General features: G+C 43.2%; 2 protein-coding genes across 2 annotated transcripts; one reads left to right on the top strand and one right to left on the bottom strand.

Annotated features, from left to right (window-relative positions):
- Positions 1-315: 315 nt before the first annotated feature.
- Positions 316-13,794, bottom strand: zhx3a (zinc fingers and homeoboxes 3a). The gene is made up of 3 exons (XM_020633894.3): positions 13,432-13,794; positions 2,383-5,286; positions 316-1,834 (listed from the first exon to the last, which is right to left on the bottom strand). The coding sequence occupies exons 2-3, from the start codon at positions 5,088-5,090 to the stop codon at positions 1,801-1,803; spliced, it is 2,742 nt and encodes a 913-aa protein (XP_020489550.1). The 5' UTR covers positions 5,091-5,286; positions 13,432-13,794; the 3' UTR covers positions 316-1,800.
- A 152-nt stretch (positions 13,795-13,946) lies between these two features.
- On the top strand, positions 13,947-20,166 carry fam83d (family with sequence similarity 83 member D). The gene is made up of 4 exons (XM_020633895.3): positions 13,947-16,658; positions 18,171-18,335; positions 18,497-18,621; positions 18,730-20,166. Exons 1-4 carry the CDS (start codon positions 16,173-16,175, stop codon positions 19,610-19,612), a joined length of 1,659 nt encoding a protein of 552 aa, XP_020489551.2. The 5' UTR covers positions 13,947-16,172; the 3' UTR covers positions 19,613-20,166.
- The last annotated feature ends 1,849 nt before the right edge of the window (positions 20,167-22,015 follow it).

Here is a 22,015-nt window from a genome sequence, read left to right as displayed (position 1 = left end):
ATCAATACTTCAAACTAAATACCTCACACTACACCTTCAGACTAAATACATGGCTTTCTTTTATCTTTCTTTATGGCGACCAATGTCTGCCATGGAAACCGACTTCCACATGTCCACCATAACTCGGCTAACAGAACCAACTTGTACTGTCTGCTGTTTACCAGCAGGTGAGGCTGCATGCACTCCTCCTACCATAGAGCATTGCATGACACTGGAGAGTCCTTACTGAATGTGTTGATAGGCATCCATTGTACAATTTGTTTATTTTTTCCTCTCCTTGTGCAAGGTGCTTGGCAAATAATGAGACAACACGGGTTGGTGTGTATTCAGTTTATTCTGTAAAGATTCATAAGTGTAGAAAGGATGATACAACAGTGCTTTATGATCAGACTATTTCATAAAAGTTTTTATGTGATCATAACACCGTAAGTCCAGATTCCATTAATCGCGAACCAAAATAAATTTGTAACATTCGACACAAGTGCATACACTGCTGGTAGGAGATCAACCTCCAATTTCACTTTGGATGGTATAGCACCGTTCTTAGCTATTAGCAGCTTGACAAAGATGCAGCTTAATAGGATTCATGTAGTGACTGTATGTTTATAGAAACACAACAAAATTCAAAGGAGAGCAAAGATCTCCTCATTTGGCTCTCTAGCTAGCACAATATCTCACTCTGTCAGTGTCTAGGGATCAAATTGATAATTTTGTTTGAAACATTTTGCCAGTAACAATATTTGATACAATTACAGCTTAAAGTTAAACATATCCAAGTGTACAGAAAGCAGCACAAGATTTTTTTTTTTCACAGATATTGACGAACAGTGACCATTGTTGCACTGGCAGGTTTTTTTTGTTTTTGTTTTTTTTTTGTATTTTCAGGACAGCACAATAGCTGGAAAGCAAGGTGATGGACAGATCAGTCATATAAACACATGGACAGAGCTTAGTAAGGCAACGTTAGCGTGACAGGCTTCTCTCTGTTCACTTTGCAGGGCAGTGTAGTGTATTGATCTTGACAGAGCTGTCAATACCTTTGCAGTGGGGCAGTGTGATTTTTAGCATTGCTGTCTTCATTAGTGCATTGTATATAGTCTCTTGCGTGTAGCTGAACTGCAAAGTGATCACCAACATTAATACAGATCTTAATAAACCATGTTTGATTGCATCTGGACTTACAGTGACTATAGAAGAGTAAATAGAATTGAAAAACCCCCAAAAAACGGAAAAAGTAAAATTCAAGGCAGTGCTGAAGTACTGGTTGCTAAAAAAGTAAAAAATATCACAAAGCCAACAATAACATTTCCTTGACACATCTTTCGTATGTCCGGTCAGTACAAACCCTCTTTTATAGTGCAGTTTCAATCATATATTTATATTTCTCCCTCTGACCAAAAACAATATCTCTCTGCCTTATCTTATCCTATCTTCGCTCATTCAAGTCAGTTTTCCAGTCAGTGTGCGTCTTTTTGTCTCTCTTTTCTTTGATCCCTCTTACTGACCTTATTGTGCACCCTCCCCACACAACCACAAAGAAGCATGAAAGGCTTAAACATCACAGGACTCAAAGGTGAGAAGTTCTTTCTTTTGACGATGGCAGGAAGTGATGGCAGATGGAAGAGGAGGAGGACGCAGAGAAGGAGGAGGGCTGGGGGGTATTCACAGTTACAGTCAGAGTCCAACGGTCCAGCTACAATCACATCTGCTGTCATTATGAACACTCTTTTTAGACCACGGCCAGGGGAGTTAGCCAGCCTTAAAACATCATTTTCCTCTGGCGAGATTGGCTCTGCTTGATCACACCTCCAGCAACTCCATCCTTAGGCGATCCCTATCAGCAACACACACAAACACACACACAGGCATGAACACAACATAAACACTCTGTGATCAGGTGAGGGAGTAGTTCCTCTTCAATTGTATTGCAGTTGCACAAGGGAGGTGCTTTTGATAAGGGGGCATTATAAACAGAAGCCTATATAAGCATGGCTCTTCGAAATCCCTCTCACCAAAGACAATTGTCATGATTTATTCACATATATTAGCATGCGCTCTAAATCTATAATTCAACAACCCAGACTCCTACTTATCTAAAAATAGCTTCTTAAACATAGACCTTTGATTGTGTGAATAAGCCACTCAGCATGAGTACCTGTACACACATCTCCTGCCTCCTTTTAACTGTACATCACACAGTAACTACAACAAAGAACAAGCTGTCATGCTTTTATCATTCTGCTTGGCTTACAATAGTTTTGTTGTCTTGATGGATAACTAGTCCTTATCTCGTAGAGTATCAGGAGTCACTGCGAAGGATACGTTTATCCTAAATAAGTAACTTTAGCAACACTTTAATTTCTAGCATCATGACTTAAGTACCTCGCCTGATTGGCATCAGCCTGCTGTTCAATGAGTGACTGACTGGCCACTGGCTGCTGGTTGTCCTCTGCTCTCTCTGACCATGGATCCTGCAGGACTCCTGGCTGTGCTGAATCCTCAGCATGGCCTTGGTCGTTATTCCCCCCGGGCCCCATCAGATCCAGCAGCGGTGAGTATGAACCTTGCCACACAACCCGCTGCCCTGAGTTAAGTCCATCTTCTCCTTTAAGGTGCCTGTTCAAGTCTTTCTCAACAAGTTTCTTTTTTGCCACTGGAGAGTCCTTTGGTGACTCAACTTCAACATCTCCGTGGCCCCTTACTTCCTCTGAATCTGTGGATGGTCGTTGATAGTTCTCCAGCCACTTTAACTGCCCGTTCTTGTGGCTGTACCGGCTGTCGCTGAACCAACGCACCACTTCTGACTTAGGAAGGCCTGTCTGGCCGCTCAAGTCCTCGTACTGCTGACTGCTTGGCCAGCGGGTGTTGGAGAAAACCTGTCTGAGGATGTGTAGCTGCTGAGGAGTCTTGTTACCCCAAGGCGGTGAGAAAGATGGTTGAGAAGCAGACACCTCAGCTATTTCAGACTTATTTTCGTCATGCACAATCTCAGATGTAGTCTCTGGTTCATTCATCTTCAGCCTCTTGAAACTGATTTTAATTGGGTCAACTTTCAGCTCTGGACAGCTTCTGTCCCTTGCATATGGGTCATCATCCTTGATGAGTTGTTGTAGGATTGACATACCTTTCATGGGAAAGTCCTTGTTACCTTTACGCTCATCTAAAATTAATGAGCTGCTTTTTGTAATGACAGTGGTGCTGGTGCTTTCAGTTGGGGATTTGCTGGCATGGTTCAGGTAAGGGACACTGTCATTACAAGTAGAACTGGGGTACTCATTGCTAATACTGCTGATATTGGTCTTGTTAATGTAGTTGTTTTGTTCATCATCACTCTTTGTGGCATGGGTCTGTTCTTGTGTACTAGTGATGCCACTGTTGTGACTAGGGGTGCTGAATTTGCTGGTATTATCAATGATCACTTGACTCTTGGTACTGCTTGAATCTCCCAACCCAATTGGTACACTGTTACTTTTACCATTTGGTCTTCCATTTGTGTCAGCAACACAGTGCTCATCATTGTTGCTAATGTTTGTAGAGCAAGCGGTGATGCTCTTAATGCTGTTGGTTGGGCTGCTGTTTTGAACTGGTTTCTTGGTGAACGTCTCAACACCATTATTACTGCTGGAATAGCTGCTGATGCTGCTGCTGCTACTGCAACTACTGCTGCTACTGCTGCTTCGACTGCTGCTGGTGCTACTAACACATCCGCTGCTTCCAGCAATGTCCAGGCTGAGGCCATTGGTCTTGTCTGGCTCCACAGTGGGTTGGGCATTCTTGGTGGGTACCTTTGTTGTTCTGATTGCAGATGGAAACTTTTGGGGAACAATTGGAGTAGAATATGAGACCCTAGTGACATTGGGATTGGTTGACAAGCTTGCCTGTGTGGTTAGGACTCCACCAGGCCTGGTTTTTAAACTGCCGTATGGTACTTTGGCCATTTGAAAGTTTGGTCCTTTTGAGCCTGGATTAGCAGTTACAGTGTGGTGGGTTACAATGTGATTGACGTGCCGTTGTGTAGGAGGTTGCTTTTGAGGTGCTCCACCTTGGAACACAGTGTTGAACATCTTCCTTCTGGCCTCCTCAATCTCTTCAGGTGACCAGCTTATGCCCTGCTTGAGCCTTTGGGCAGTAAACCACAGTTTGATCTGCTCCTCTGGGAACTCTGAGACCACTGTTAGGTAGCAGAGTTCAGCTTTGGTTGGGTAGGGGAACTTGCCAAAGGATGTCTTGAGAAAGCTGCTGGTGTCCATAGCAGCATCGTAGGTAGGGATGCTGCTGAGAGGGATCATCACCTTTGGAAGGTCTTTATTGGAATCAATGGAAGGGGGAGAGTAAAGGGAAGGAGTGTGCTGGTGAAAGACTTGGTTGGGCACTGTCGTCTTAATCACATGAGTGACAGTGGTCCTCGGCATAGCTGGGGCTCCAGAAACACTGGGAACCCCGTTTTGGAGTTCAGGCACATTAGTCAGCATGCTGGGGTCTATATCCTTTCCATTGTCTTTTTTTCGTACCTCAACAGTATGAGAAACCACAATCTTTTTGTGCTCCCCCTTGGCTTTCATCATCTTTGCAATTGGTGTTTTGGTGAGGGAGATTCCAGATTCTCTGTAATCTCCTCTGTTGTCCTCAAAGAGGCTTTGCTCCACAGTTGTTACTCCATCCCTCTGGTTGACAGTTAGGGAGGCAGTGGTCAAGCCCTCCATTATCTTAGGATGGGCATTAGCGTTATGCAGAGCTAGTGCCTCAAAGCGAACAACTGACACCCCACAGTTCAGGCAGTAGAAGGTGGGCTGGGCCCTGAAGTCTAAATGGCAATTGTGCATGTGATCCAAAAAGTAGTTTAGATCTCTGGACTCAAAACGGCACTTTGGACAGCTGTATGTACCTCCTTTCTGCATCTCAATGCCACTTTCTGATGTGGAGGAGCTGTGAGAGAAATGGCCAGACTCCTCTCCAGAGATGCTGAGTATGCTATCTTCTGGGATTGTTGGTAGGAGCTCTGGTAGTGAGCCCAGAATGATTTCCTCACGCACATGTTTGGATTTTGATGGTATCATGCAGGGTACAGTGGATTTCCTCTTGCTAGCCATTGCACAGCTTTCTGTTGATGGGAGAGTGAATGGTTGCCTGTCCAGTATGATGAAAACAGTGGGTGGGTGGAGAGTGGAGAGGGTTGAATGAAGTTTAGTGTCATGGACCAGCCACTATGATATCACAGTGTTGCTTCATGCCCACTGCCAGTTAAGGACTCTAGTCACATGGACAAGTTTGCCAGCACCAAGGATCCTGTTGGAAAAGAGAATAAAAAATAAGCATGTGACTCTTTTAGCCCCATTTTATTTTAGTAACCCAAGAAAAAAAGGAGTATTCATGGCTGTTGAACATCATCGTATAACAGATAACTGGATTCACATGGATGGATGGTAGATTTTTTAATCTATGCTTTAAGAGAAATTAGAAACATGAAATATTTAATTGTGATATTTAAAAGAAAGCCGAATTCAGGGAAAGATAATAGCCTCAACACATGGTAATAAGTGTAGGTGGTAATACTGTGTGATAAGTGTAGGTGGTTTAATCAGAAATTACAGCACTAACAAAAAATAACCTTTAAAAAGCCTTTTCATCGTGATCATGATCAATGATTAATACATTAAATGGATGTACAGAAAGCGGTAAACAGGATATATCTCAGACTGAATCAATAAGATTGTAATTTGAGTTTTAAACATTTCTCTGATATCCTTACTATTAAGAAATAATTGAAACAAAATGTATCAATCATTCTAAAAAGCTAAAGGCTTTCAATAATAATCACACGTACAGAGAACCTCACACACACAAGCACGCAAGCATGCATGCGCACACGCACGCGCACACACGCGCACACACACACACACACACACACACACACACACACACACACACACACACACACACACACACACACACACACACACACACACACAACCTTCAATCACAGAAAGCCTGTCATGCAGTGTTCTGGTTATTTACTTGGATTTACAGACTTCTGTCTAGCTGTCACTTATTAAGAATTCTGAAAAAAAGAGCATGAAAGTTGACAGAGCCAGAAATGACAGTCTAATCTCAGAGATATTTGTCGTATTTTCGTCACTGTTGCCATGGGTCTGGTTCTTCACATTTTTTTGGTGTTTTGATGTCCACAATATATTTTGCAATTTTAAATCTGTGCTAAGATTTACGCTTCAGTTATTATTGTGTAAGTATGAGATGGTATTTTTCAATCAGTGTTGCTGTTGCCAGATACCACCTGCCTCACCCCAGGACAGAATTAATATCAGGAGATAAATATGGTCCCCAGAGTACCTTAGGGATTTTGCATTTATTGAGTGGGATGCACTTCACCACTTCAAATTGAGAGGGCTAGATGTGTCTAACCTTAACAGCTGTTTCACATCGTCTGCACACACATTAATGCAAAAATATGCACACAGGTTTGTGTTTGTCTGCAAAATAATATTGTTAAAGTTGTCTTAGGAACAGGTATCATTTTTTTTACGAGGTAAGCAATTACAGAGGACATTTATATTATAAAATGTTGAACATGTATTACATGCTCTGTATCTTTCTGTCCTGATTCTCTTTGCTTTGATATTGAAAAGCAGGCACATGAAGGTTATAGGACTGTGCTGGGCTGAGATGAAGTATTTGACTGCCACTCTTGGATGTGAGCCATATGTTTTACATCGGAAGCTACAGTGTACCTTCCCGTCATAATGCAAGGAAAATCAGGTGACCAGAGTATGTGTGTGTATCCCAGCAGTCAGCCAACAGCAGCAGTGAGGAGGCTACTACGGACATTTTTGAAGGCATTTATAAGCGTCAGGCTCAAACCATTCAATCCTACATGTGTGTTCAACAAGCATCATGGCCGCCCATGCATTCAGGCAAACACAATACACAGATCACTAAGTGCACAAATCCATTAGCAAACCACATCCACAGGCTTTCTTTTACTGTAACGATCTTGCCATAAGGATGGATATGAATTGTGTGTGCAGTCTTCAACATTTCTCATCTTTCTTTTCAGATTATGAAATGTTCTCTCACGAAGCCGCAAATATTTAACAGAGATTTAGGACAAAACAATGAATGCACTCAAGTCAGTATTTCATTAGAGCAACATCTGGTTCTAAGGGGGAGTCACTGCTGGGCATCATAGAACCTCTGAATAAACTTTTCACACACATACACATGCACGCATGCATACACACACACACACACACACACACACACACACACACACACACACACACACACACACACACACACACACACACACACACACACACACACACACACACACACACACACACACACACACACACACACACAGCTACCTTTTAACTTTCTGAAGATGGAGATCATGTGGAAGAGACTAAGAAATGTGTGATATGGCGCTAAAGACTTGTCTCACCCTATCATCATCTTTCTACAGTATATCACTTGGATTTTTCCCACTCCTGCAAGCTTAACATTCTGCAAAAAGCATCAGCTGGACAAATTCAACCAACCTTAAAACTGATTTCTGTTGAAATCCAACTTGCCTCAATACCTTGTTCTGCATGTTGTTGGTTACAAAGGGAACTTTTTCACATATTTTCAGCAGATTTGTATCTTTGTCCGATGCGTTTGTACACAGTGAAAGGCACATCCACAGACTTTTAACACATCCACGTGCATGTCATCATGGCCGGCTGGATGGTAAATAAAAGATGAACCTGTTCCAGAATTAAAACCCTCAAATGACTTCCCGAAAGTACACCCTGATCTCAGACAGACTGTGACGTCCTCCATGTGACTACCTCTTTTTCATTCCTACTGATGCTTGCTGCTTTTGGACAGAAAAAAAAAAAAACCTAAAACAAAACAAAACAAACAACTCAAAAAGTAGGTCACCGGCATCTTATGCAGTAATCCTGGTTCACTGCATCCAGACGTGGGCATGTGCTGTATATTTTGCTGGGAGAGAGGTCATGATATCCTCTGACAGTACACTCGATTAACCCCTGATGAGGACACAGCGTTCACTGGGTTTGTGACACTGAACAAGCGATTTAGAAGTCTGTTTCACGCAACAGAGGAATCTAGTCATGTTCATCTGAAACATGTGTGCAAGAGATGTCACAGTGCTATAGGACCTTGTGAATCTGTTTAAACCATGCAGATTTATGTCTTTGTAGGCCACACATTTTTTGATCGTTTGCCAGGATCATTGAGAATATATGAAGAGATAGAAAAGGTAACTTGGTCATTCCATCGGTCTGCGACATAGCGGGTCTGTGATGACACAGAGGCTGGTCTAGCAAAGAGGCTCCTCTAATAGGAAAAAAAAAAAATCTACTTCCTACATGAGAAAGCCCAGGACAAGCCAAAAGTTGTGAAAGGTTACGTAAAGAATCAGGTCACCTATCGAAAGAATGGGCTGCTTTATCTGGCTAGTGAGACGTGCGATCAGACACAAGACAAGGGGCTTCCCAGACAGGGAGCGCATTGAATAGTTCCCTCTGAAAAGCCAGGCCTTCTGTTTCAGTGGCAAGGTAGACAACAGTCAGACGATCAGTGTCCCCTGTGTGTGCTATGTCCTTGCACTGGCGCTGGCTCTGTGAAGCAGAGGGGAGGAAACTCCTTACATCTCTGCGGACCCGGCGAGTCGCATCTGAAGTGAGGGAAAAGTGGCAGAGCTCTCAGACGACATTTCTGAACACCCACGCTCGGCAATGGCAGAGGGGCCTTGTTCGCCAAACCGAAATCACGTTTGAACCATTCAACTATTCAAAAACAAGCGTTTCAAAACAAATGGGATTATGCTAGGTTTAAATTCTGATGGGGTTTATACGTTCCGCCTAATTTAATAGCAGCTTTCAAGATTTAGAGGGCTCCCTTATGTGCTCCGAGAATGTAATTTCCATAACAATAAAACAGTTACATCTCATTCATGTTACTTTTATTTCCCGTACTTTTACACAGAAAACAGCGGACTGTTCTGCTTCTGTTTAAGCAAACCCGACTAAAAGAAAATCAGCATGTATCTCCTTTCACCACCTCATAAACTGCTGCAGTAATTACAATATTACAACAGAAAAACATGCCCAATCTACAGCAGGCTGCTACCAGCAGAAAGGAAGGCGAGGCTGCAAAGTGGTTGCTAAACATGAAAATTTAATTCAAAACAGTCCACTGATTCAGACACTCCCAGATTGTTGGGTCACCTACAGTTGACATTTACAAACGGAGATCTTGGTTTTGGTCGTGCTGCCTGTCAGATGAATGGGAATGTGAAGACTGGAGGAGGAAGGACAAAGGAAGACAGAACTCAGACATTTGGGAGTGAAGTGAGAGGATGACTGATGATGATGACAGGCTCTGCTGTTTCAATATTCCTCCCCGCTGACACCTTGTAGGCACACATCTCCACACACCCTCTACGCACCCTCTACACCCCCCCCCCCTCCCCTCCCAACACACACACACACTCCCTTCTTACCTCCCATCATTTAGCACCTGTACTGTTCTGAAATTTTTTCTCTTTGAACTGAGTAACTGGCAAGGAGTCTCTTGATGCGACAGTCACGGAGGAGCAATTTTTTTTTTTTTTTTTTTTTGCATAAATTCTCTCTCTTACGACAATATTTGTTTTCTGTGTAATTTACTTCAAAAATCCAAAATTGTCTGGGGAGTTTGCTTCATGAACACGCCAAAAAATGACCTGACGTCTGCTGGGGTTTGGGGCAGAGAGGGAGGGGGGGGGGGAGGGAGACTCCTGACAGATATGTGGGAACATTTTCTGCAAAATATCCATTAAATAGATTAACGTCATGTGAGTGGATCAGCTGGACACTCAAATATAAGCCAGAGACCAAGAGCAATTACTGTCTTGCACAGTGAAGAGATTGGGAACAATGGCGCCTCATTTATAGAGGAAACGTGATCCAGCGCTCGGAGCCTTTACACTGTCAGATTGGGATTGTGCTGTTTCCTGCATGTCTGGGAGTCTCCTCTGTCCATCAGGCTACCAATGTGGGGCTTTTGTTGACTGTAGGGGTAGACAGGTTTCAGTTTGGGGACATCTTTGTGCATGAATGGCACTGTACGACCGCCCGCATGAATAAGTCCCCGGGCTCCAGCGTTACGCGTTCCGAAAACCATCATCAGGGTCCTTAGCACGTTGCTAATACAACACAAGTCTTCAACACGCAGACAGCGCAAGACACGCTTCTTTTTTTCTTAACATGGGGCGTGTTTGTGTGCAAATGTGTGTGTGAGGATGTGTGAGATGCAGGTGTTTTCATCCATCTCGTTCCTGATCATTCCCCTCCTCACACACACAAATACACAGTCACACTACACTCCCCCCCCCCCCCCCCCTTACCTCAATGACTGCAGACTCGTCCACTGGGAGACCGGTCGGTGGTGCCACTCATGTGTTAACATCGCCATGGCAACCCCTCTCTTCCCCTTGCCCACCGCACCACACACACAGCAGAGTCACTTGCCCACACCCACCAACCTCAAGACACACACACACACACACACACACACACACACACACATACACACACACACATAAATACTGAATTCCCCAGACTTCATCCGGTGCAGGACAAACTTAATCCACATGCGCTGCCACCATCTTTGAGAGTAGATTCATGGTTTGAGTCTCTTTCTGACAACTTCGGGTGAGGTCCACGACAACAACAGTTCTTTTTCTTTTCCATTCAGGGCATAGCAACACACAAAAAAGGGCCCGCTACACTGTTCTTATGCTTACAACAGAGGTTGACGAAAGAAATATCGCAGTCGAACCAACTGTAAACGACCCCCCCCCGTCAGTGTTATTGTCTTGCTACATCAGTGCAGAGGCCTGGAGACTGTGGTGGTACACTAACTACACTCTGCCTGTCCGAGCATCTTTGTTGCATGTTTCTGTTTTGTGTTGGATCGAGAGCTCACCGTTGAAATCTTCAATTGTTCAACGAAACTCTTCTATCCCTGGCCCAAAAGAATGACAGACAAATAAACCATGGCACGCTGAGAAAAAAAAAAAAATTCTGAGTCATACCTCCTTTTACATCACTTTTGATGAAAAACTTCTTCAGGTCTGCAGCAGAGACTACAGGCATTCATAAGGCAACTTAAGAAGAAAAGGAAGAAAGATGGCGGCGTACCGCACATTGTACTGTCCATCCTAAAATGGCTGACATCACAGCCTCCTCTAAGTGCCAAAGCCTGGCAAATGCCAGCTCCTGCTGACCAAACCTTTCTTGTATTGGACAGAGGAAGTGGCAGGGGCTCTTTCCCCACCAGCCCAGAGGTTTCCCTCCACCCCCACCATTGCATGGGCAATTCTTTTGAGTAGAACTGTGCAAACATGCTGTTTTAGTGAGTCTTCTTTAGCAGTCTACAATTCCGCATTGGTGCAATGAAAAAAGCAATATTAAAAAAGGATGAAAGACCCAAATAAAAGTGAAGCTGCATAGAACACTGTCTTTTCTGATGCAAAATAAAAACTGGGACTGAGAGAGAATATTCTTTAGATCAGGAGGTTTTGCCACTATCAAGCTATGAATACTAGTTTGTATAAAAACAGCCCAAAAAATCTGGTTTGCAATAGATAGTTTTTTTTCCTCTGAACTCAAGGAATGTTAAACACTCTATGTTGGCTAAATCTGCAAATCATGACCATATGACCTTCCCCTGTATTTTCTGGCAGAGGATTCATTTTGAGCTGTGGGAGGCACACACAAACACAACATCTACAGGGACTGCAATCAGAAAAAAGAAACACTAAATCCTAAAAAGTACAGTTTTCCAGGTATATGAGGTGCGGCTTGTGCAAAGCTGCTGCTTCTTGGAGGGGAGTGGGCAGCCTCGGCCCACTACATTGTCACTGTGTATACAAACACTCTGCTGTGGCCATAACGAAAACTGTGAGCTGTGCCTAATTGCAGGGAGTGAGGGATGAAAGGCAATATGCCTGGCCTCATTAGAGCAGTTCCGAGAAGGGAGATGGAAGACCGTTCCCAGGGATCCACAAAGGGAATTGACATTCCCCAAGTGTAAGCGTACTGCTGGAGTGAAAAACTCCACACACACTGAATTTACCGGGCCAAGCTGAAATGAATTTGGGTAACAGCAAGTGCTCAATTACCTTTGTTCGGGCAGTCATCACACATTGCGAATATATGAACCATCTAAGTGCAGAAATGTCAACTTTAGACCGAGCTGTACTCCACACTCGCAGACGCTCTCCTCGGTCCAAACACCTACTCTCTGGCTGAAGTGTTGCACAGTCATTTCCATGACCTACATTATATGTAACAAGCTTACATAGTTAAATAATTAAAACACGTTCCAAATGTTACCAGTGATTCATGCCTGCTCGCTGCCTGCTTGAATAAAATGGGTTTGTCTCTTGTGTTATGGACCCACACATGATCCAGCAGAGGCAACATTAGTCAGCACAGAGGTCCCTCCCCTAAAGGCAGTGGGAGACACATGGCATTCAAAGCTGGGTCAATATTTATGTACAGTTACCAAATGTGACCTTACTAATGGTATTCTTGACATGCATGCCTTTCTGAGATCAAAGTTTGCCAAATATCTGCGTGCTACTGATATGATCAGCTCTTCCTGTACCGTATATATTTCACAGTGTGTGTGTGCGTGCGTGTGTTTGTGTGCGTGTGTGTGCGCGCGCGTGCGTGTGTTTGAGTAGGGCAGCAGCACATGTTGGCAGGAGGAAGAGGAGGAAATGAAAGAAAGAGTGCTGTGCATAGACATAGGCCTACCTTACTGCCTTTCGGGAGGAAGAAATGTGTGGCGAGAGAGAGAGAGAGCGATCAATAGATGAAAATGGATACTGTGCGTGCAGTTTGTACATCTATACACTCGAAGCGTCGTATGTCAGCCGGCTATAGCACTTTGTTTCGAAGTCTTTCACAACTAAAAGCATTCACAGTCACGGCACAGTGGGGGAAATACAGCGCGTTGGGCAATAAAATTAGCAGATACGCCACATTGTATAGCGCGAGAGAAGGAGCGAAAATTCAGACAGGCAGTTGTTGTTAGTGTAACAAACTGACGAGTTAACCCGTTTCACTCCATTCACAAGGCTGCGGGGCAACACACTGCCTCGGAGTCTTCTTCCCAAAGGCGATCTGGCACTCTATATAACCTTATGAATATTCCCAAAAATCCTCCACCCCCTCCTCCACCTACTGTCGCCATTTTATACATTGGCGACTTCATATAAACTGCCTTGACTACAGCACAAGATTAAAATTCAATATTCAATAGCTAGGCAGAATTTAAGCAAACAACTTTTGAGATCGCACCTCGCCGATATTGGGAGGCATTCGCGTTTTGGAAGAGTAGATGTGTCCTTACCTCAACAGTCGGTGGGAAAAATAGAATCCGACATGAATGTAGCTATTAATGTATTATTTTGGATTGGCTCCGATCGTTGCGTTTTGAAGAAGAGGAGGCGAGCAGGGGGTGGGAGCTCTCCTTAAGTGAACCCGGTGAACTGGCGTGAACCCGTCATTGACCACGGCAAGGTACATTACATTACATTACCTTTCCACCCCTCTGCTTCACTGTATGGAGACGGCAAAACAACTACGGTCGGCGGTGCGGGACGAGGCAGCTCCAAAAAATTATAGCGAGTGTATTTCCTATGAACACGTGATTTGGAGCGTCATCCAAAATCCAAAAGCCCTTTCATCTAAAATTTTGGGAAGGGGCGGGGATGTGATGGGGATGTGTGTATATGTGTGTTTGTGAGAAAGAGAGAGAGAGAGAGAGAGAGGGAGGGGGGACGTATACTGAGCACAGTGCACATTTGGGTATGTCGTTATAGGGGTTAGGCTGTGCTCTAACAGATTGGGTTATACATAGTTACAATGGCGCCGCGGAGCAGGCTGAACAGATGGATTGTATTGTGTACATTTGGGATTTGACAAGACTTCAGTAATCTGCCTTTCAGCGTGCTCCATCGCCCAAAACGTCCTCTTTATTAGGTCACATGTTTTTTTTTCTTCAGACTGGTGCCGTCTTTAGAAGAAAAAAATCTCTTGATGTGCTACCATGAATATTAATCGTTGTGGGAATTGTCATTTTAAGCAGAGGTCTATTAACCGTCCTAAAATAGACTTTTACGCACGCGCGTAATAGTGGTGGACCAATTTACGCAGATGAACAGTAAATGTAACATTTTTGTTCATGTCCAGTTTTAAAGCTTAGCAATGGTACACAGTATTTAATGTTTTTAATTTCTAATCATATACATGTCTTGTTGTGTAGAATAGGGATTATTCTACTGTGGCGATTATTCTGCTGTGACCCTCGTGACCTTGTTTGGCCTTCCGCGCGTAAAAGCGCGCTGAGTTGGGTAGTAGAAAGGGCCCGAACACAGCCAGGCAGCCAGGTCCTCAAAATTTAGGGAACACGCATATACTTTTTCCTCTAACTTTGTCCCGAATGGATTCAAACGTTGCTTTTAGTTGTTTCTGTGAGCAGTCAGGGGAGACAAAGATAATATAAGAGGAAGATGAATCACGCAAAGACAAAATACAAAAATACAAAAGTGAGAGGTGATATCATGCATGATCCTGTATAGAACGTGGTTTCATTTATTTGTCTCAGAAATGCAAATGTGACTCTCATTTGCAGCAACATGTTAAGTGCATAGGCTGATAGCCTATGTGATCATATTATGTTCACACGCTGACTGCTTAACACAGACGACTTTCTGTTCATTATTACAATAATTGTAATTCTTTAAGGATGACTGATAATAAAGCATTTAGTTGGACGGTTTCTGGGTAATTAAGTGAGTGTGTGTTGGATTTCTCAGGCAGCACTTTTGACCTCTGCCATGCAGTGTGTAGACCTATATTTATCATTTTTCTCTTCAGGATAATTTTCCCTTTTATAATGGAGGCTATAGACCTACTGGATGACGGGTTCCTGCAAATGTAGGCTTACGCCAGAGTTATTTAGCTCATTACAGATTAGTAATGCACAACACAAGTGCACCAGTCACTGACAGAATAAGCAAATCCAGTTGATAAAACTGCAGCACTGGTCAAGTTTGGATGGCCCTTAAATGTGCCTGCCAACCTTAAATAGGCCTATCCATATTCTTAGAGTCTTTTGTTTTCATCAAGACAAGCATGTGTGTTGAAAACAATGTAGCCTTGTTATAGCCTTTATTGCAGTTTGCTCACAGTTTAAGTTCACGCGCAGCATCCAAGGTAGTCACCGTCGCCATGGTTACCCGCAGAGGTTGCAATTGCGCGCAGTTCAATTAGAATTGTAGAACATGTCCGTAAAATGGTTGTCTTGTTTTCTTGTTTTCTTGTTAACATTTTGACATTGAAATGCGCTGTGCTTGTAAGTCTGAGTGTAGGCTAAGGACACAGACACATCAGTCAGATTGTAAACATACAAAACCGAGCTAGCTGCTTTTTACTGGGCCACAGAGTCAGACAGGCTGCAGGGAAATACTTCATACCATAAATTAGAAAATGCTGCTCCTCTTGACTACAAACAGCTTCGCATGCGTCTTAATAAATGCATAGGCTACAAGCAAGGGGGCAGATGGAAAAATAACATTTCAACAACTAATTTATCTTCTCCCAAAAGGCGAAAAAAAATTCTAGTTTTATTGACCAGAAAATACAAGTTTTTAAAAGAAGATGAAGCTTAAATGGGATCATTGTCTTTGTGTGTGCTCTCTTTAATCAGAGAGTGCGGCTTCTGGGCTCCAGAATGAATTCCCAGCGTCTGTGATACCAGGAAAAAGCATCAGAGTGAGGGCTCTGTGTTTAAGCGCCGTGTAACCGGATAGGGAGAGCAGAGGGACGTACAGGAGGCTTGTTTGCCTCCAAATGAGCCAATAAGATCGACTTTACATTAGATTGACTGTCTAAGTCAGCCAGCCAAGAGACGCCATTCTGCTTTGACAACTGTACGCAAGCCAATACGAATCCGTGCCGGATAGGAACGGAGGGAAAAACACAAATACGAATTTGCCGTCCTGTAGGTCAAACGTTACCTGCCACCACCTGCAGTAGGCCACGGTTAGTTTATTGGGAGTGGGAAAGTGGGGAACAACATCCAGAATTATGGCTCTTTCGCAACTTCTTGACGATTCACCTCTAAAGTTGGGTCAAAACCCCACCGGAACCGGTGACCTGGACCTGCAGGAGGTCTACAACGAGAGACACCGGCTCGCTTTGGAGGAGTTACTCTCGGGAGGTGTCGGAAACTTCCTGGACTTCCTCGGGAAAGAGAGGATCCCAAACTTCTTGTCGGACGAAGAGATCAAGCGGATCCGGAGCGTCGCCGTGCCCCCGCGGTGTGTGTCCTTCCATGGGGAGGACCAGGCTCTGGAGCAGTCTCTCAGCAGCTCCGTGGACTGCTCCTCCGTCACCTATTTCCCCGAGGTGTCCGACGTGGAGCCGCCGATGCTGGAGCTGGGCTGGCCCGCGTTCACCGCCGGCTCGTACCGGGGCGTAACGAGGGCCGTGGCGCACTTCCAGCCCAGCTACGGGGAGTGCATATACAGCTGCAAGGAGGCTGCGAGGCGTATGATTAAAAGTGCCAAAGAGGTATGCTCAAAGGAAGTATAAAACCCAGCTGACTACTGGTACACATATCTTTTAGAATTCTTAATAATTTGACGGGTGATTCTAAAACAATGAACTGCACACACTGACACTGGTGCTATGATGATCGTTTATTTCAAATGTTTATATCTTTAAGGAAATAAACTTTATATAATTAATTATAAATTGTTAACCTAAATATTTTACATTGTAATTAAGTTGTTGTTTCTAGTGTTTATTCCGTCAAAGCATGGATTAGTGTATCAACATTGTAACAGGATTATAAGGCTATTTTTCAAAATGAATGCACAATACAAAGTGTGTGTGTGTGTGTGTGTGTGTGTGTGTGTGTGTGTAGTTAATTATCCAAATATTTTGGGTATGAATATCTTCTTTGTATTGTTCCTAAAATACATGCAAGATTGTCCCCATGGAATTTCCTTGATCAGTCTGAATATCAGAAGTTCAGGGTTTTGAAGTCTTGATCAGAAAGAAGAAAGTGACCAGACGCATAAAAGGATCAGTGCATGAATATTCATGGGCATGTTGGTGATGAGAGCTGTCAGCCCAGCCAATGGTTTTGAAAGGAGACATTCCAGCATGAAGAGAGTGTGTGGCTTGTGCAGCACCTCAGGCCTGTGTAAGGCCTGCGTGCCACATGTGCCTTGACTTGCTCTTGCTCTCCTCCATGAAAGTTTGCATTCACTCTTTCATTAGAGAGCTTTAAACATTTTGAATATCGGATAGCCTTTCTGGTTTACAGCTCAAATGTGGGGGGTAAATACACTCTGTGCTTGTAATCACTTGAAGCCTTAGTGGTGAACTCTCACCAAAGTTTATCCGTAAGATCGTCCATCTTTTTTTTTTTCTTTTTTTTTTTACGAGCACACAGTCTTTATTATACAACTGCGCCATTGGATGTAACAATACACTGTGCATCTATTTCCTCATTGGACGGCTTGTAAGAACTGCTTGGCCTTGTCTTTCTGTGACATTTAACTATTTTTAAGGAATAGGAAAAAAAAGCACCCTCACAGATCTGTCCAAATAAGAATGGGGAAAAACAGAGAAAGCTGCATGTAGTTACACCAGCCTGAAGAAATAAATCTGTGATATGTAAACATCCGTGTCTAATCCTCCACACACAACCTTGACCACCACATGTGAAATTCCATTCTTCCTTGTGAAAAAAGAGGAATCTTAGTGCAAACCGAGGCTCAGGTAAATGGAGGCAAGCCTTGCAGTGAACCTACAATACTCTTCTCCTGTACAAAAGTAACTTGTTTGCTGACCAAGCGTTACTGCTGATTGCCATGGTAACAGACCCCAGTCAATAGAAAGCTCATCAGCACACACATTATTGGGAGTGGATCTGACAGAGATTCACAGCTCTGTTTGAATAAAGCCTGGCGTTTTATAATAATAAAAACACAGTCATGTGCTACCTCTGGAAGAGCAGGGCTGCAGCCCGAAAAAGGATTTCTCTTATATTACTCCTGTAATTTTCCACTGCAGGTGATTGCCATAGTTACAGACTCCCTGACAGACCTGGATATATTCAAGGATCTCCAGGATGCATGCTCCCACCAAGTCCCCGTCTACATCCTGCTGGACCAATCATGTGCTCCTGCTTTCCTCAAGATGTGCAAAAATGTCGGTGTTCGCCTCGATGACCTACGGGTATGTGGTTGGTTCAGTAAAGCTGGGTGTGGCTCTGTTTGCACAATAACAATAGAAAATGGCATCAAATTAGATAGACTATATCCTTCTAAGATCTGGTGTGACTGTGAGGATCTTCACTAATCTGTAACTCCTTTGCTTTCTCATTTTAACCCTCACAGCAAATGAGAGTGCGAACCATAACTGGTAATAATTATTACATGCGATCAGGAGCAAGGATCACAGGAGAAGTTCACGAGAGGTTCATGCTGATTGACGGAAACAGAGTTGCTACAGGTTCCTACAAGTAAGCCCGCTAACTGTTTTACCAAAAGACGGAAGTTTTTTTTAGCTTGCAATTATGAAGAACAGGTAAAAAAAGTAATGCAGGTTGTTAAATCTCACTCCTCTGCAGGTTCAACTGGACGGATGGTAAACTAAACAGCAGCAACCTCATAGAGCTTTCTGGTCAGATAACAGAGAAATTTGATGAGGAGTTCCGCATCCTCTATGCCCAATCTCTACCTTTAAACACTCGAGGACCTCCAAGTGTGCGCAACAGCGGTATCTACGACCATCTCCTCATCAGACACTCAGTCACCTCTCCCCTTCGTCTGGCTGGTGAGAGGCCAGTGGAACCAGCGTGTCTGACCAGCACCCCCAGCCGCAAGCCCCGTACTCTAGCTGTTCGGCCCCTATGTGAACCCTCCGCTCCGAATCAGCATATGAGCAACACAGCACCAGAAATCACCCCTATTGATGATGACTGGGTGGAGCAGAAGCACATGCAGGAGGACATCCTAGCTGGTAGCACTGCTCTGCATCTCCCTGCTGATCAGCCAGCAGAGAAAGACATTGTCTCCTGCCACGCCTCTACTCAAACCAGTAACTCAATGGCGGACGGTGACACCCAGACTGACCTCGAGCCCGAGCATCAACCCAATACTGTCATCACACTGCCACGCACAGCACCAAACCAAGCCATTGCTCCCTCCTTTGAGTCTCCCAGGCTCATGTCGGCCTCTGCCGCAGCTGCAGATGACAACTTAAGGGACTGCTTCCATAAGCTGTCCAAAGAGCGCCAGCACCACTACTCCGCCATCCGCTCCAAGCTGGAGCACATGTTGACCAGCCTGTCCCAGAGGAGAGAGTTAGAGGACCTCACCAACATGACTCAGGGGGCTGGCACTCTCAGCAGGCAGAGGGTACAGATAGACTGTGGGCAGGAACCAAACCCTAGACTGCTTGTTGAAAGTGCAGGCATGGGCACATGGCCAAGAGCCAGATGTGCACACTAGTTTGTCTTTAGGGATTTTGGCGATGGAGGAGAGTGGGGGAAGAGCTATGGCAAGGATTCTAGTGAATCCTCTGTTTTAAATAAGTGGTTTTGGCTCATGCAGTAGAATTCAAAAGTTCCTCAGTTTGTCGTCTTTTCCTGCAGTGCCCGCTTTTGGACTTTTCATGCTGTGTCCTCTCCTCAAACCTTTTTTTTTCCTCTCAAACCTTTTTTTTTATGTAATGGTAACAGAATTCTTCAGGATGTTAACATCTTTTGAAATTATTGTATTAACCAAAGAAATGCTGCATTAAAAATGTTCATCCATTTTTTCTATGAATCACAATCAGGAAAACTTTATCAGTCCTGAGGGTAAATCTGGCAAATTATTTGTTGAGCTGGTTAGGACTGAATACAATCTGCTGTAGTGTGAGTGAAAATGCACTAAGGTGCTGTGCTTTCTTTTTTTCTTTTCTAAATCACATTTGGCTGTTGCAACTGCATCTGATCAACATTCCAGAGGGGAAGCTGGCTTTCATTGCGCTTTGCTAATAAACAAAGTTACATTTTGCAAGATGAGTGCTTCCTTGTCTTTTCTACTTATCCATCTTTGGCGTTCTCTCTCTTTTTTTTTTTTTGCCATCGAAGTTGCAATCTAGTTTTTGTTGTGAAGACTATCTTAGAAAGCATTTCCAGGATACACGAGGAAGCAAACCATGCCAAAGTGACTTCACAAAGAGAATGAGCACCTGCACGTCGTGCTCTGCAGTGTCTTCTTGCAATTAGTTGAGAGGCAGCATCTGTGATACTGGCACCTCTGCTGATTATGCAGCCAATCATAGTTTGTATCCAGGGAGGATTTGGAGTAGAAGCTCTGTCACAGATTAGAAGCAAAGATTAGTAAGAATGCTAAATGAATGCTTTACACACAGATTGGGTTTTACAAATGCAAATTCCTTGTATTAAGTGTATTTGTTTTCTTCTTGTCAAAGACACTTGTCAACATTGTTTTTGCAAAAAGGGATTTCAGATGGCTGATTGCCAAAAAGAGTACTTATTTCTATGCTGCAGTGAAGCAAATGGTTGGCTTTTTTTTTTTGCAAAGCTTCCCATTAGCAACAATCTACTTAAAGTTATTTTGAGGACCTAAATGAAATCATGGTTTACAGGGGCACCTTGTGCAGCCAGGCTGGCACCAACAGGGTTTCAGTCTTCATATCTCACACCTGAGCACAAAGGTCCCACTGTGAATGATCCAAACACCTCACTTTATAGTGGCCCGAGTTATAAATGTTTGATTCACTCCTATCTTTATGTGACTAATGTTTAACTATATTTAGGGGGTAAGGTGCAACTCTACCAGATCAAGAAGTACAGCTTTATTCATAATGATTCATTATCACAAGGAGGCCTTCTGGGTGTGCTTTCAGTCTGATTAGTCAGAAATTAGCAGGTTTTCAAAGGATTGGGTTTATAGATGATCAGCTTTAGACTAATGAAGTACTGTATGTATGTGTCTTTCAGTCCATTGCCTTTGGCTGTAGGAATCTGACTTTTAGATGACTTGAATCTCATCTGAATACAACACACTAAACACATTTGATTTACTTATTGTTCTATAAAGATAAATCTGAAGAAAAAAATAGAAGCTTTGACGTATTTGAATTGAACTTAAGGATTTAACTCTTAAACTTACTGTACTTTTTCCATTACTACATAAATCCAACAGCGATAGTTACTGTAGATATTAAATCCAAAGTTATCTTGAACAATTTCGTCAATTGCCCATTTACCTGATGATCATCAAAACTGACATCTTGAAATGCATTTTTCTTGTCTAACCAACCTGTCCAACATTCAACAACTATAGTTTAAAATGACATGACAGAGGACTACACCTGTATAGCACTTTTCTAATCTTCTGACCACTCAAAAAGCAGTTGTTCACAACATGCCACAATCATGCTTCCACACACACATTCACACACTGATGATACAATTATACTGATATACAGAGTGTCCAATAACATACATACATTTATTTGTACATCTTGATAAACAAGTGTGTTGAGAGCTGCTTCCACCTTTGATTTATGCCTTAAATATATGACCTGTGTGGATCAGAAAAAAGCTTACCCTGTATTGTAATTGAAGTTTAGTTAATATAGGTGTGGTCTGAGATTGATTGAAAAGTGTTGATATTGGCTCTGGTGAGTTTAAAAGGTACTGGTAAATGTACCAAAAGATCAAAATGTAGTGAGATAACCGGTGTACCAAAAACACGAGACAATATTATTATTCATTAATAACACTCATTGATGGTATCAAGTTTTTCTTTCATTTATAAGCTGACACCTTACCATCTCGGCTTAACATCATAGCTTACTATTCTAACTGTAGCACAACAATAAGGAAAGAGCAGCAG

Source organism: Labrus bergylta, chromosome 5 (assembly GCF_963930695.1).
Source record: "Labrus bergylta chromosome 5, fLabBer1.1, whole genome shotgun sequence".
NCBI lineage: Eukaryota > Metazoa > Chordata > Actinopteri > Labriformes > Labridae > Labrus > Labrus bergylta.
The sequence above is the reverse complement of the archived record's forward strand: the minus strand, read 5'-3'. Positions and strand labels throughout refer to the sequence as shown.

Coding starts and splice junctions, on each gene's coding strand:
- zhx3a (XM_020633894.3), bottom strand. CDS start 5,090: ATGGCTAGCAAGAGGAAATCCACTGTACCCTGCATGATACCATCAAAA. Junction 1,835..2,382: donor GCTGATGCCAATCAGGCGAG/GTACTTAAGTCA, acceptor TGTTGCTGATAG/GGATCGCCTAAGGATGGAGT.
- fam83d (XM_020633895.3), top strand. CDS start 16,173: ATGGCTCTTTCGCAACTTCTTGACGATTCACCTCTAAAGTTGGGTCAA. Junction 16,659..18,170: donor TGATTAAAAGTGCCAAAGAG/GTATGCTCAAAG, acceptor TTTCCACTGCAG/GTGATTGCCATAGTTACAGA. Junction 18,336..18,496: donor TTCGCCTCGATGACCTACGG/GTATGTGGTTGG, acceptor TAACCCTCACAG/CAAATGAGAGTGCGAACCAT.